Source organism: Malaya genurostris, chromosome 2 (assembly GCF_030247185.1).
Source record: "Malaya genurostris strain Urasoe2022 chromosome 2, Malgen_1.1, whole genome shotgun sequence".
Taxonomy (NCBI): Eukaryota; Metazoa; Arthropoda; class Insecta; order Diptera; family Culicidae; genus Malaya; species Malaya genurostris.
In genome coordinates this window covers 327394425-327409340 of record NC_080571.1, presented here as the reverse complement: position 1 = coordinate 327409340, position 14916 = coordinate 327394425, and the positions used below count along the sequence as shown (strand labels likewise).

General features: G+C 36.5%; 1 protein-coding gene across 1 annotated transcript; it reads right to left on the bottom strand.

Annotated features, from left to right (window-relative positions):
* Window positions 1–6379: 6379 nt before the first annotated feature.
* On the bottom strand, window positions 6380–9307 carry LOC131431456 (polypeptide N-acetylgalactosaminyltransferase 3). The gene is made up of 4 exons (XM_058597183.1): window positions 8829–9307; window positions 7734–8766; window positions 7566–7667; window positions 6380–7503 (listed from the first exon to the last, which is right to left on the bottom strand). Exons 1-4 carry the CDS (start codon window positions 8954–8956, stop codon window positions 6781–6783), a joined length of 1986 nt encoding a protein of 661 aa, XP_058453166.1. The 5' UTR covers window positions 8957–9307; the 3' UTR covers window positions 6380–6780.
* Window positions 9308–14916: the final 5609 nt, after the last annotated feature.

Here is a 14916-nt window from a genome sequence, read left to right as displayed (position 1 = left end):
TGTGTGTATGTGTGTGTATGTGCGTATGTGTGTATGTAACGATTTTTTGCACTAACTTTTCTTGAAGATGGCTGAACCGATTTTCACTAACTTAGTTTTAAATGAAAGGTCTTGTGGTCAAAAAATAATTCCTGAATATTATTTGGATCCGACTTCCGGTTTCGGAGTTATGGGGTAAAATGTGCAAAAAATGAAAATATATGTTCTAACTTTTCTCGTAGATGGCGCGACCGATTGTCACAAGCTTAGGTTCAAATGGAAGGTCCTGTGGTTCCATACGTAATTCCTGAATTTCATCCGGATCCGGAAATATAGAGTAAAGTGTGTTAAAAAAATTATACCATCACTGAAAAGGGCGAAAAACCGTAAAAAGTTTTCTAAATCGACCTCAAATCTTTAACCCCAATTGATAGTTTTTATAAGTAGGCGGTCAAACAAACCGATTTCGGTTATTGTTTTAATAACCGAAGAAAGTTATTTTGAAGAATACCACAGTATTACAAGAAAATGAAAATATTGTAGAAAAACAATACGATTTGCTGTCACAAAACCTCTAACAATTTTGCTTTGACCATTGAAAAGTATTTTAATGTATTGTTATACACTATTCAATTAATTGTGAACATGCTTTTTACAATAGAATGTATAGGTCGTTAAGTATCGTAGCAATTCAAATCATAAAATTTTCTCATACACGTTTTCTTGGAAAACAATCAAATGTACAGTTTGCAAATTGTTTGAAACACCACGTGTACAATAAATTCAATTGTAGAATCGAAGAAACAGTATATTGAATCGTTGGAAATGAAAAAAATCTGGTCAAGATACAATAAAATATATTGTAACCCATAGATCTAATTGTGAATCAATTGTTTATGCTGTAAAATCAATGGATTATTTTTTTACGGGTATATATGATAGTATGATTGATGTGAGAAGTGCATTATCACACCACTAGGTGGATTAAAACAGGTTTTTTTTTTAAAAAGTGTGTACTAGTTTGAATGTCTGTTCTGCTATTCTGAATAAATTTTGAAAATAATCTCATTAATTTGAAACAATCAGAACTAATTTTTTTATCTTCGCTAATTAAATTTAATTTACGATTAATATCTTCACTTAGATCACTTGATTGTGCTTTGTTTTCATCTCATTTTGCTTCGCAAAGTTGCCAAGTTTTCTCATGTCACAAAAAAATATATTTTTCTTGTTCAAATTATCATAAACAAGGTTTTTTTTTGGTATCCGTAACATTAGTTTAATTATATTGTTGATATTTATATTTCAATAAAACCGTTTTAGCTTCGAATATTATCAGAAAGAGCGAGTTAAATACAAATGAAATAACCATTGTGGCAAATCTAGAAGCACTGGTTTCTTTCCGTTATATGTCAACATAACGCTGTTAAGTGTGTGTGTTTCATCGGCTGTGCACAGAGATGCTAGATATTTTCATTGAAAATATGTATCTGCTCTATCTGTTTTCACTTATAAAATGAAAATTTGGTTTAAAATTTTAATATAAATCTTTATCAATGTTCATCATCAAATATTTGCACAAAAGATGTCCATTTTGTCCATTGATTAATAAACTTTTAAAGAGAGAAAAGTTTAACTTTTTACTTATCACTTTTTATGAACTCTGATTTTAATCAGTATACGAACGCAAAAATCTATACAATACAGATAAATAAGTATAAATGGCAACTCTGGTTTTGCATATTGTTTTTAAAAGGGCTAATGTACAATTTTTTGTTTGTTTTTTTAAAGTTCTCCAAATTAAGTGCACAGTAAAATTTTAAATTTAAAACGAAAGGTAACGAAAAAGATCCAAACAATTTCAAACGTCGAAATGATTCGAAACTGTGTTCGTGTGTTGTGTCATAGTTGGCATTGGACCCTTTTTAAGAAGAAGAATTCTGACATTTCGAACCTGAGAGCAGGGGTGCGAAAATTTGACATTTTTTTATACTGTTGCCAAGCATAAGACAGTCACTGCCAATGATACGCGCAGCTGCTACGTTCAACAGTAGCCAACTCGCAATGACACGAGAGCTTGGCGCAATCATGAGAGCCACGACACACGACAGCAACATTGAGAGCAGTTAATTTCGTCGCACTCTCTCGCAGCAGTCAAAGCCAAGTAGCTGCTTTGTTCATTTTTGGTCACGAGTTTCGAGAATGTCACGAGCTCAAAATGTCATGACATTTTCATAACGAGACTGTTATATCCGCTGTGATTGATCTGTGGCGCTAAATTTAATGCGAACGGCGGTGCTTTTATTACCGGTTCAATTTCAGTTTTGAAAAAAATCAATCACAAAGCTTGTTCATGCAGATTTTTCAAAAATATTACTATTATTTACATAAATTTTATACACGAAGTATCAGGAGCGCAGCTTTTGCCTTTCTCATATGACGCAAAGGCAAGAAATCTTACAGCAGAGATAATAAGTTTTGCGCTCCTATTACTTCTACAATTCTGGTTCATGCTAAACGAGGTTTAATTGTTTGATCGAAAAAGTGCATCCAAATTCTGGAAGTCAGAGCATTTACTTTGCTTTTCTCACTGAACCGCTTCCTTCCAACTAAAGTGCAGAGAAACAAAACACGTAAGGATACACAAAAAAAACGTCTGCATTGGGAAGCAAGACTTTCTTGTGCATGTCCCCCTACACCTCATGAGAATCGACATAAAACGAATTTCAAAGTTAAGCCTTGTTGGCGACTGTCTCTCGAAAGTTGTTGAAATTGGAAGGAGCTACTGTTTATTGTGGCTAGCCATTCACAGATTGAAAAGATTAGAACAGCTATCGATGAGAGCAAACGGCGACACTCACGAGAAAAAATGTCATGAGACCTATGACATTTTTCATCTCCTGCAGTCGTGGCGAAGTACAATCGGCGACTGCTGTCATTTGCGCGGTTTGAATGTCTGCTGTTTCGTGTCATTCTCCAGTACCGTTCGCAACCCTGCCTGAGAGTGTGATAGTGCAATATTTTGGTTTTGATTGCTTCGCCATTGGTAATTTATGGAATGAATAAAGGACCAACGATAGGATGAATAAAAAACCTTAAAAATGAAATTAGGAGCACAGCAGTGAACATATCAGAAGTGTTTTCAGCTGATTTTTGAATATTATTTCAATTTCCAAGGAATATGAATCAATTCCCAATATGGAGCAAGACGAATTAAGCAGAAATATAAAAAAATCGTAATGATTTCAATGGCCAAATCAGGTTTTTAAGGTAACGTCCTTACAAATGAAATGAAATAGGGAGCCCTTGTTCTAGTAAAATGATTAAATTTTGAATTTGAATTTTGATAGAATCGAATATGTGTCAAACATACCCTATTTTTCAAATAGGCGTGTAAACATACATGTTTCAGCACAAAAAAAAGTTATATCGGAATGCATTAAACATGTGCTAGAGCAACAGTAAAAAGTGAATCTTTTTCGACGCTCGAATATGTCAGTCTCGGATGACGTAAATGCGCACTCTTATGTCGTTTTCGCTTGATGCCAAACCTAACCCAGTTTCCACTCTAACTGCTGTCAAACCGCTAGTTTCTAACCTAGTTTTAACGTTGTTGAACTGCAAATCGAGTGCGTTTCGAACCCGGTTTTTATATTAGGTTTGCTCAAACCCCCGTTGCTAAGTGCGAAATGAACACAGTTTCGTGAAAAGTGTTTGTTTGATGAAACTACTCTGGGTCAGTTTCAGTTTTCTCAAGCGAAAACGACATTAGAAAAAGGAAATAATACATGACGTAATCCCAAGCTTACAATATTTTCGTAGACGGAGGCAAGTCATTACTTCTATTAACCTATAAAATTATATTCATCATCAATTTCAATATCAAATTCGTAAGAACTTTGTTTTGACTGGCCACTCAGATCATTGCATTCTACAATCTGAACACTTTTCATTCGAATTTCAAGAAAACTGCTCAGATTGATTGCTTAACTTTCAAAACTTGACTACTTTACTCCTCTTATCCATGATTTTAAAGTGTGCACATCAACAAAAACTGCTCAAAATGCATATAATTCTACTCTCTAATAAAGATGTGAAATTATTTAAAACTTCAATCAAATTCCAGATTAAATATTCCGTATTTCTATGTGTTGCGGTTTTGCACGATACACGATTGCAGTTTTGTGATAGAGCTCAGCTCATACTGGTGGAAATGGTAAGCGCATATGCACAGATTGCACAAGAACGCAGGTTAGAGTCCTGCCTCTGAGCGTATCTTTTTCCAAAAACCTTTTTTTAATCCACACAGAAAGAAATTATGAATTTTACAGGTGACATAATTCTTCAAACGATACAATTCAAAACTACTTACCACCCGGCGAACGACCTTGCATTGTTAAAACCGGGTTTAAATAAACGCAATAAAAAAAATTATAACTACTTAACTTCTTAAATGCAACAATATTCCATTCGTACAGAGATTTACTGGTTCAGAGAGTTATTTGCACTTGGCTAGCAAGTGAGACTGTATGAATTTATATGCACGATTTACCAGCCAAGCAGATATGTGCCTCTGTGGCTCAGTCGACTAACTGGTGTGCTTTGTGATCTAATGTTTTTCGGTTCAAGTCGCGTTGTTGATGTCGATGTTTTGATTTTTATTTCTTTCATTTTAAAGTCATGTAATTTTCAAATCACACAATTTTACATGTTCTTGAATATAAATTTGTGTGAAATAAGATGTGATAAGATGTAAAATCACAAGAATGTTTCGAACAGTGCACCTAGTAGTGTAATGATGCCTTTCTCATGTTACTTATATTTTCAAAAATATCACTAGATGATTCTGTGAAGATTTTTTTTAAATCTTGAATAAAATGAGAAACTCTCTTTGGGTATAAACTAATGTTAACCTTTTCAATTTGTAAACAGTTATGCAAGTTAATAAGAATTTTTCTATATTTTGCATCGTCACACTAAATGATTAAAAACACTTTACCCTATGGTAATGGAACCGGAAGTCGGACCCAGATGAAATTAAACAGCAACCTGTGAGACTATAGGAATTTTTATTTGAATCTGTTTGTGGAAATCGATCAAATCATCACTGAGATAATTGAGTCTCGTTTTAAATTTTTTGATCTCTATTGCCGGTACTTCTGGAACCGGGAACTTGGAACCAGTATAGCCGAAGTCGGTTCGTTTAGTAAGTAACAAATAAAGTCTATAAATTGAATCTGTTCTACGCCAAATCTAGAAGAATTTTATCCTTTTTTGCATCGTCGCTCTAAATGACAGTGTGAAAGTCAATAGTAACTTACTTTCAAAAATCGAAGAGAAACATTTTGAAAATAATTCCTCAGTATTATATATGAGAAAGGCATCATTACACCACTAGGTGGATTGAAACAGGTTTTTCAAAATAAGTATTCTTTCTTTCCATTAATTTCTTTCACTCAGTGTTTGCATAACTGAACCTAGTTATAGCGACGTCACGTCAAACCAACTAAAATTGATAAATCGTTATATTTTACATTGAACGGATTAACCCATATTTACCTTATTATAACGGTTTTATTGTGAAGTATGCCAAATCTTGCTAGAGTTTTGATCGCTGGAGACCGCAATATCAAATTCCTTGTTAGACACAGATCGTATTTATTCTTCCGTATCACTTGAAAGTTAGCAATAAAAATGCGTTCAAACAGATCTAAGTTTGTTAATATCGGTTCAGGCATCTCTGAGAAAATTGAGCGGAAAGAAAACAACGCGTTTTGTCGGTTACGTCACTTATACTATTATATATCTGGAAGCAGAGATAACAGCCATTTGATCTTCGAACTTGATCAATGGTGTAGTAGTAGTTTTCAAACGAGCCTAATCTTGTTGAAATCGGTTTAGCCATCTCCGAGAAGTATAAAATCTTTGAAAATCGCTCAGACATTTTCCGATCTCGTCGAGCTGATTCGAATGGTATATAACACTACGGGTCTCCGAGGATCGGTTCAAAAGTCGTTTTTTTCAGCCATTCACATACCTTTCTTTAGAGGAAGGCAAACAGCTTTAGTAGCTTACGGGACTCGTTCCTGCACTGCAAACGAATCCAATTCTAATATAGGTCAATAGATAGCATAGAAAAACGGATTATCCCTTAGCTGACAATCCCTTAACTCGTTGTATTTTTGCTTTTCTCTGGCTACAATCGATAGCAATGTACAGATGATTCCGTGTGGAACCTTGTAAGAAGTTTAATACGGATAGATTCCTTCAGAAGTTTTTTTTTCTAAATCCTGAGAAGAACAGAACCCATTTGTGTCAATATAATCCACCGAAGAACAGGTCGTTTACAGGCTCAAATGACGGGAATACATACAAAGAAGTCTAAATGTCAACACGTAAATTGACGAACTAGAAGAAATTGCTTATTTATTTAGTTGATATCGAATGCTTTTATATCACAGATCGAAACTTAATCTTAATGAACAAAAATTTAAGTACATTTATCTGCTGGAACGATTGAGTTGCGCGTTAAAATGTTAGCAAAAGCTAATCTGACGTCTAACAAAATTCTTATACAAAACTAATCATACATCCTGTTATGATAGGACACTGAGTGGGTGCTATCGGAATGACGCAACGTTCTTCTATGATAAAACAATGAAACGGAATTGAGTAGCTCGCGTTGGTTGAAACCCAGTTGTAGTTGTAGAGTAGTAGTAGTAGCTGAGGTGCTGTTGCTTGATGTTAACTAGTGCGTTAATTATCTTTGATTTGGTCTTTGACGGAATCGAAATCTTCGGTTCACTTCCAAGCCACCGGGAAGAGCATCCATTTTTGCAGTTCATTTCTCACGTCACACGGGTTTAGAAACACTTCGAACTTGTCCTCACTGTCGTCCTTTATTAGTGTGGAACCCCGCTCCAGACAGTCATTGCTGTTGATGTTTCTAATGTGAAAGGTGTCTGCCTCATAAAGCCACCGTTGAGCGGGTTTATTGCTTCCGCAGATTACCATCTTGATTTTCTTTTCCTCTTCGATCTGCTTTTCACCATCCACGGAAGTTTTTCGGAACGAGTCCAAGCAAACACCTTCGTCGGTCATGATTCGACCGTAGTCGTCTATCACGAATTCTTCGTCGAGGATATTAATCAGTAAAGAGCATTTTTTCAGGAACGATTGGCCAAATGGTTGATTAATGAGTGAATTGGATTTGGGCTTCTGCAGACAGTACGAGCTGTGTTTGGCGATTTTCATTGACTCTCCAATTTTTTTGACGTTTTCCGATAGATACTTGATGAGAAATTTCCACTTCAGCTCTGGGTTGAGATTTTTGACGATCAGATTGATCTTTTTCATTAAAGTTATGTATTCTTGATAATCAAACGTACTGAGATCAATGGGTTGAATCCGACCGAAGAACTTGTTACTAGCGGGAAAGAAGTTCTGCGACCAAACCTTACGCAGGTACCAGTCGAAGGATTTGCAGTTCAGTTGCTTTTTGAGAGCAATTCGATTGGAGACATTCTAGAATAAAAGAATCCTTAAAATTATGATTATATTCAATCAAAACACATCAAACATATTACCAAACTTTTAAACTCGTCGGTTCCCTTGTTGAATTTGAAGAAAAATTTCGCCCAATCATCCATCCAAACAAGAGCGACTCGAGCAAGATTTTCATTGAGAATCTACAAGAAGAAGCATAACTTGGTACAGAAAAAATAAACCTACTATCTAAAGCTCTATTTACATACCCCACTAACACCACCAGGAAATGTGTACGGCGAACTCTTCCGAAAGAGATGACCAACGTGCGAACAGGGAGCGATCTCGATTTCTCCCCCGCATTGCCAAACCCGAAACGACATCTCTAGATTATCGCCTCCCCAAATCTTCAGCTTCTCGTCGTATCCTCCAATATCGAAGAAATACTTCCGATCAATTGTGAACAATCCTCCCGCCATTGAGGGTGTGTGAAAAGGCATCGTAGTATCTTTTCTTCTTTCGGCCAATTCCTCGTCGCTCAGCGTGTACCATCGAAAGTGCATCTGCCAGTTGAATGCTCCCCAGTGGAACTCGAAACTTTTTATGTACGAAAAGTTATCATCCGAAATGATGTCGATCACCGGACAGACAACTTTATGGGGATTCTCCTGGACCCGTGCCAACAGTGGTTCCAACCAGCCAGGGGAACATTCACAGTGAGCATCCAGAAAGGTCAATGTGTCACCGGTAGCAACTCTGGCACCCATCAACCGAGCAGCCACCAATCCTTCGCGTTTGTTCAACCTTAGGATGCTGACCGCAATGGGAAGCTTTTGGACATAGTTCTCCAGTGCAGTTTTCAGAAATGTTCTATCACTGGCATCATCTACTAGCAGTATCTCTCTAATCAAATGCCGCGGCGATCGGATTATAACACTCCAAACGGTTCGCAACAAGACTGACCACGCTTCATTGTGGAAGACAATAATAATTGACGTAGTTGGCAGCTTAGAAGGATATATTTTGGACAGGCATTTTGGCTTTCGGACATCCGGCAATGAGCGGTTTAAAGCGATTCGATCACTGGCCAGTAAGTTGTAGCGATTCAGTTGAAACAACTGTTGCATCTTTAGAAGATCCCTTGCCTGTATCACTACCGGGTCTCCATTTTCTCCTGCTCCCGGAATTGGCGAGAAATTGTTTGTGTTGAGGAAATCTTTAGATACGTTACTGGCTACTCCTGCTCCAACATAATGGCCTACAATTTGTGGTATTCTTGGTCGGCTTTGAAACTTGCTGCTTCTGGAACGAGAAAATCGTCACCTTTCAAATGATAAAATACTTGAATTCCCGTTTTTTCTCACTTGATATTCCGCTGATAATTGATGAATTTTTCAACCGAGTATTTCGAAATCAAATAGAATAGGTAAACAGAGAGCATGAATGAGATGATTATGTAGACGTAGAAAATTTTAACCCGCAGTCGAAACATTGCTGATCGTTTCTTGTGTATAGTTGTTGGCTTTTGTTGACGGTTTTCCACCTGCTTTTTGGACCGGGCATAAACTTGCCAGGTAGTCTTCCCAAACGAATCAAACTTGTTTGCAGGTATCACTTGCAGGTGGAATTTGGTAAAGCAAGCGCTTCCCAGTCATATCCTTAATAGTTTGAACTACACGAGACTATATTTAAAATAACGGACCGATTGCCGTTTTCTATGCTATTGATTTCGCACCACTACTCCTAGTAAAATAATCAATACACCTAACGTGAAGAATATAACATTATTTTTATTCTGGTTTCTGTACTGTCATTTCACGCACTGATAAAGCAATGATAAATGAAAACAACTGGGTTCATTCGCGAACCTAACCAGCAGCAGCTGAAAATAAGCTCGCATCTACACCAGAGCTGGCAACTGGTTCATTCGTAAATAGGTTTTATATCATTCGAAAACTTATCATACGTTTTATTGATTGCATTTATTTCCATTTTTAATCTCTTAAACGCTCGTTGTTTTATGAAAACCCCATTTGTTTCATTTACATGAAGAATAACGAAATAAGAATCCAAAAGTTGTACTGGTATGTATAACACATTTTATTGACAGAAACATGATTCCATGTTAAGGAAAATGTCTTCAACAAAATTATATCATTACAGATGGCAGCTCTGGTAAGAGCTGAAACTGAGCTTTCTCGTGAGAGTTCATGCCTCAACACAGAATGAACATTCGCGGATATATACATTGCCTAAATTTTGGCGTTTCGTTCCCGGTATTTCCAATGTGATTCGTCAAAGCTTCAATATGGTTGCTGTTTCCAGTTCTCTTCACATAACATAGTGGCGCTTTTGATAACAATACGTTAAGCTACGTTCATACTACTCGATTGCGCCTACGATATGACCAGATTAAATTAGTGTGTTTAATTCGATATGAGATTATCATGATAATTTGATTTCCCCTTATTTGTCTCTAAAATTGTCGTTATTTGTTTATTGTTAGTTCAGTTCCCTACACACTCATAATAAATTCTCGAGTAAAGCATTGTTGTACGCGGCGGGCAGATTTCTCCCCAGATGAACGATGGCGAAATTCTTTGAGGATAACGGTTGTTGCATTGTTGCCAGGCTCTTGTCGGTAAAAAAAATCTGACTGGCATAGATTTTTTTACCGGCAAGGGCCTGGCAACAATGCAACAACCGTTATCCTCAAAGAATTTCGCCTAGCGGTTAGAAACGGGTTTGACAAGAGTCGGTTCGGTTTAGTGCCTTTGGTTCTGTTTTTTTTTTTCATAAACAATATATATGAAGTACAATAACATCGTTTCTGCACCATCAAACATGATATGCAAACCTTCATCTCTCAACACACATAATTTCAATCTCTTTTACCTCGTCTCCTGACGTTGTTTTTATTTTTGTATGTACATGCAGAATTGACGAATATCAAATCAAAAAATTCGCTTGAACGATTTTGACAACAGCCAGGCTTCTGCCGATTGCCAGAGTTCGTCTTAAGCGGGTGAATGAGAACGACGGTACGAGGTTTTGCTGATAGTTCAGAAATACAGTTACTCACAAAATTAATTGTACACTCAGAAATATATCACATTTTCACATTTTGTTGTTCAATTAGTAAGTTTAGAGTAACAAAATATATGTAATTTCAATGTTATATATTTCATGAATTGGATTAATATACATTTTATTTAAATATTAAGATTATTCCCATTTGGTGGTTCGATGCAACAAAAAACGCCTTAGTTCTATCTCACAAAATTGATCGTACACTCATTATGGAAATCTGCATTATTAAGTGTAGCTGGGGAATGCGGATTGGAATACCAAATTTAGTACTTAGTGTGGCCTCCCTTAGCGTCGATTACGGCTTACAAACGACGGGGCATTGGGTCCACTAGTTCTTTGCGCAAGATGCTCGAATGTTTTCCCATACTTATTTTATTTTTTGTTTCAGCGTGTTTTTGATTGAAGTGTTAGTATCCTTGAAACGCCGATTAATTTTATCCCATGGGTTTTCGATGGGATTCATGTCTGGTGACTGTGGTGGTGTATTCAATTGCTTAGGAACGTTATGTAACAGCCATTCCCGAACAACATGTGAGGTGTGTTTTGGATCATTGTCCTGTTGGAAACAATATCTTGATGATAGTCCTAATTTTTGTGCACTTGGTTTCAGGTTACGTTTAAGGATATCCATATATAGCATTTTGTCCATATTCCGGTCATATAAACTCCAGTGTTCCTGTGCCTGAAAGCTGCCATACAACCCCACAACATAACACAGCCACCACCATGTTTCACTGCTGGTCTCAAATTTTTATATTTGAGCTCTGTATTTGGCTCTCTCCGAACAATTTGTCTGCCATCAAATCCAAAGCAATTTAGTTTTGTGTCATCAGTGAATATTACCTGATTTCAAAACTCCAGCGGTTTGTTTACGTGGGTTTTGGCGAACTCAAGCCGCTACTTCTGATTTACTGCTGATATGAATGGCTTTTTACGGGCAACATGACCATGCAGATTATTTTTCCGGAGAACGCGGCGAACAGCTTTAGTTAAAACAAATCAATTGATATCATGAGACACTTCCGCCGTCAATTTCGGTTCACTTATTTTCGGGTTATTTCGTATTTTGCGAACTATAAACCGTTCGTCAACTTCCGATGGGATCCGTTTTTTTCCCCTTTCTGCCTTGTTCTTCAGAGTTCCCTCGTATTCCCAGTTGTCAATGATATTCTGTACGGTGGAATGTGATCGTCCAACGGTTTCTCCTATTTCACGTAAGGATTTTCCTTTACAGCGTAAGGAAATGATCAATTTTTTTTGCAGAAATGTATTTTTGCTTTCTTTTGCCTTCCATTACAAAAAAAATAACGGTTTTCTCTGTATTTCAATTTATAACTCTCAAACCAAAGCTAAAACTAACCATTATTGTTATTTACTCTAACACTGACAGCTTACACACAAAACGAGTTCATAGTAAATTGTGTCGATATTGGTGTACGATCAATTTTGTGAGATTTAAAAAGGTATACATTTCCTTATAAATCGATTATTTCTAACAACAAAATAATTTTAATCCAAGTTTTCGTTCTATTATGTTTCAAAACAATTTTTTATTGCCAATCACATCTAAACAAATTAAAAACTGGCTAGCAACAGTAAAAAACTGCAACAAAATGTAGCATCATACGTGTGTACGATCAATTTTGTGAGTAACTGTATATACTACCTTGATCAAGCCAGATAAAAAATTCGGGGGGTATTTTCATAATATAGGGGAGACCGGGACCAAATCGAACACTTTTTAGAAATTGAAAAAAAGCATCCATTAAAACTGGGTTACCGCGTCATCTCTAAGCGCATTTACAAAGTTAATCAATGAATCGAATTAATAGTAGGTTTATAGGACATTTGAGCTGTCCGGTTTAACCATGTTTTAGGTTGCCACATCTGTCATTGATATGCTATCAAATTTTCAGCTTGATACCTGGACATTTGTAAAAGTTACGCTGCATTGAGTACATCTGCGCTTGTGCGTGTCCTCGATTTTGTGCAATTTTCAAAATATAATTGAATTTGTAACGAGTTAGGCGTTAAAAACGGTTTCAATGGTGCGACGACATTGCAAATGTTAATCAGTGGCACGAACGTTTCAGAAGGGGCCGTGAGTCGATAAATGATGATGAAAGAAGCGCTCGGTCATCGACATCGAAAACCGAGGAAAACATCGACAAAATCAAAGAATGGATGACCGTAGACCGCAAATTGATTATTATCAATCAATTTAATGAATAGTTTTGAACAATCTTCCATCTGGTAAGTAGTTGTTTTACGAAAAGACTAAAAATTTCATTAAATAAGAAGAAAGGCTTGAAGAGGGTGCCCTGCATATATTTCAATGGAAAAATTTGAAGAGTTTTGTAAAATGAGATATTTTATGTATTTTTAAATGCATACAGCGAGTATTTGTTCGAAATTATGAGGAATAATGGAATGCATGAGATTTTCACTTTAGTTAAAATATAGCAACATTTCCTTAGGGATGCGTTTAACCCATCTTCCCCTAAAACTTCAATTCGTTTTATTGTCCTTTGTGTGACGTTTGCTGTCTAGCAACAGTCGTTCTTTGACATTTTTCATGTGAGACTGAAGCTTTATCAATAATTTCGCTGATGTTGATGTTTCCCACCCCTGATACATTGCTAACTTCTTCAAAACCAAGCCAGCATAGTGACTTAGATTTTTAGCAGGCAAAATATTAATCAAAATTTAAATCATATACAATTAAAAAATAGGGCTTGATGCGTTAAAATAGATACGTAAAAATATATTTACAATCCGCAGGGGAAATAATATTAGTGATTAAACAAAAAAATTGACTGAGCTGTAACAACACACCAAAACGTAAGGAGTGTATCGAAAATAAGCTATCCACAAATTTTTCTTTCAAATTATGATAAAAAACGATATTTTATTAAAACTAAAAATTGATTCGTTATTGTACGAGGTTAAACTTGAGTATAATGAAAACCGAATGAAATTTAAGTTATTCCTTCAAGAATTTTCGAACTTTTGATCGAACGCTCTTCATCAAGTTCCGGACAAGTAATGCATCGCATTTTTTGGACGCTTGAGACCAAATTTTGTTGAACTCCTGCATGTTCCCAGCTGCCTAACCAGTCTTCTTGAAGATCCTCTTCACGATTGCTCAGTAACGTTCGATGGGTCGAAGCTGAGGGCAATTTGGTGGATTGATATTTTTTTCAACGAAATTTATACCCTTTTCCGCAAACCAATTGAGAGTGGTTTTCGCATAGTGAGCCGACGCTCAATCCTGCCAAAACAGTGGAGGTGTACTATGCTTCTTATATAAAGGCAGCAATCTCTCCTGGAGACACTCAGATCGATAGATTTCTGCATTTATAGTTCCGGTAGAGTAAAAATTGGTTGACTTCAAACCACAGGAACATATTGCTTGCCATACCAGTATCTTTCGACCGAGTTTCTCTACTTGAATCGACCTGTCCGCATCGCTCACATCCTTCCCAACGACTACAGTTAAGCATCGTGGACCTGAAAGGATTTTTGAGTCCTCCTTTACATAAGTCCCATCGTCCATCAAAACGCATGCAGCCGGACACTGCAAAAGACGCGAATAGAATTTCCGGGCCCTTGTTGCTGCTCGCTTCTTCTGTTCTACACTTTGTTTCGAGATTTTCTGCTTCTTGTAGGTCTTCAGGTGATTTCGCCTCTTGATACGCTGGATCATTCCGACACTCGTTCCTGCTTTTTTGGTCAAATCACGTATTGACATTGATTTTTTCTTCAAGGCTAGAGATACCACTTTCTGGACTAGTTTCGGGTTGGAAAAACCGGGTTTCCTGCCTCTTCCTGGTAGCTCATCCAACGAATAGTGTTCTCCAAACTTATTAATGATGGTTTTACCACTGGCATGATGAATTCCAAACCGCTTTGCCAATTTTCGCATAGTAATACCCTTCTCACTTAGCCATGTGTCCAGAACCTTAATTTTCATTTCCTTTTCATTACGTGATATTTTGAAATTGCGGAATTTCAACCACAAATGCATGCGTACAACACGAATGTATGTGGATAGCTTATTTTCGATACACTCCTTAATTTTTGATTTTGATCAAATTTCTGTCCTGTTATAGAGGTAATAAGGAACAATATTTTTCTTTCAAAAACCTTTTTTTCGTCTAAACTGATTTTCTCCTATGTATTTTTATGGAAAACTAAACTGAACTAAAAGTCGTAATCATCCAATACAATGAATCTCAACTTGTGAGGAGTTTTCACAGAATACGCTTCTACGGATCACTACCTAAGGCCATCGTCCAAGTACCATGCGCGCGGGTGGTTTTGGGAAATTTTCGATGGAAAATTTGAAAAATTTGCCGAAAC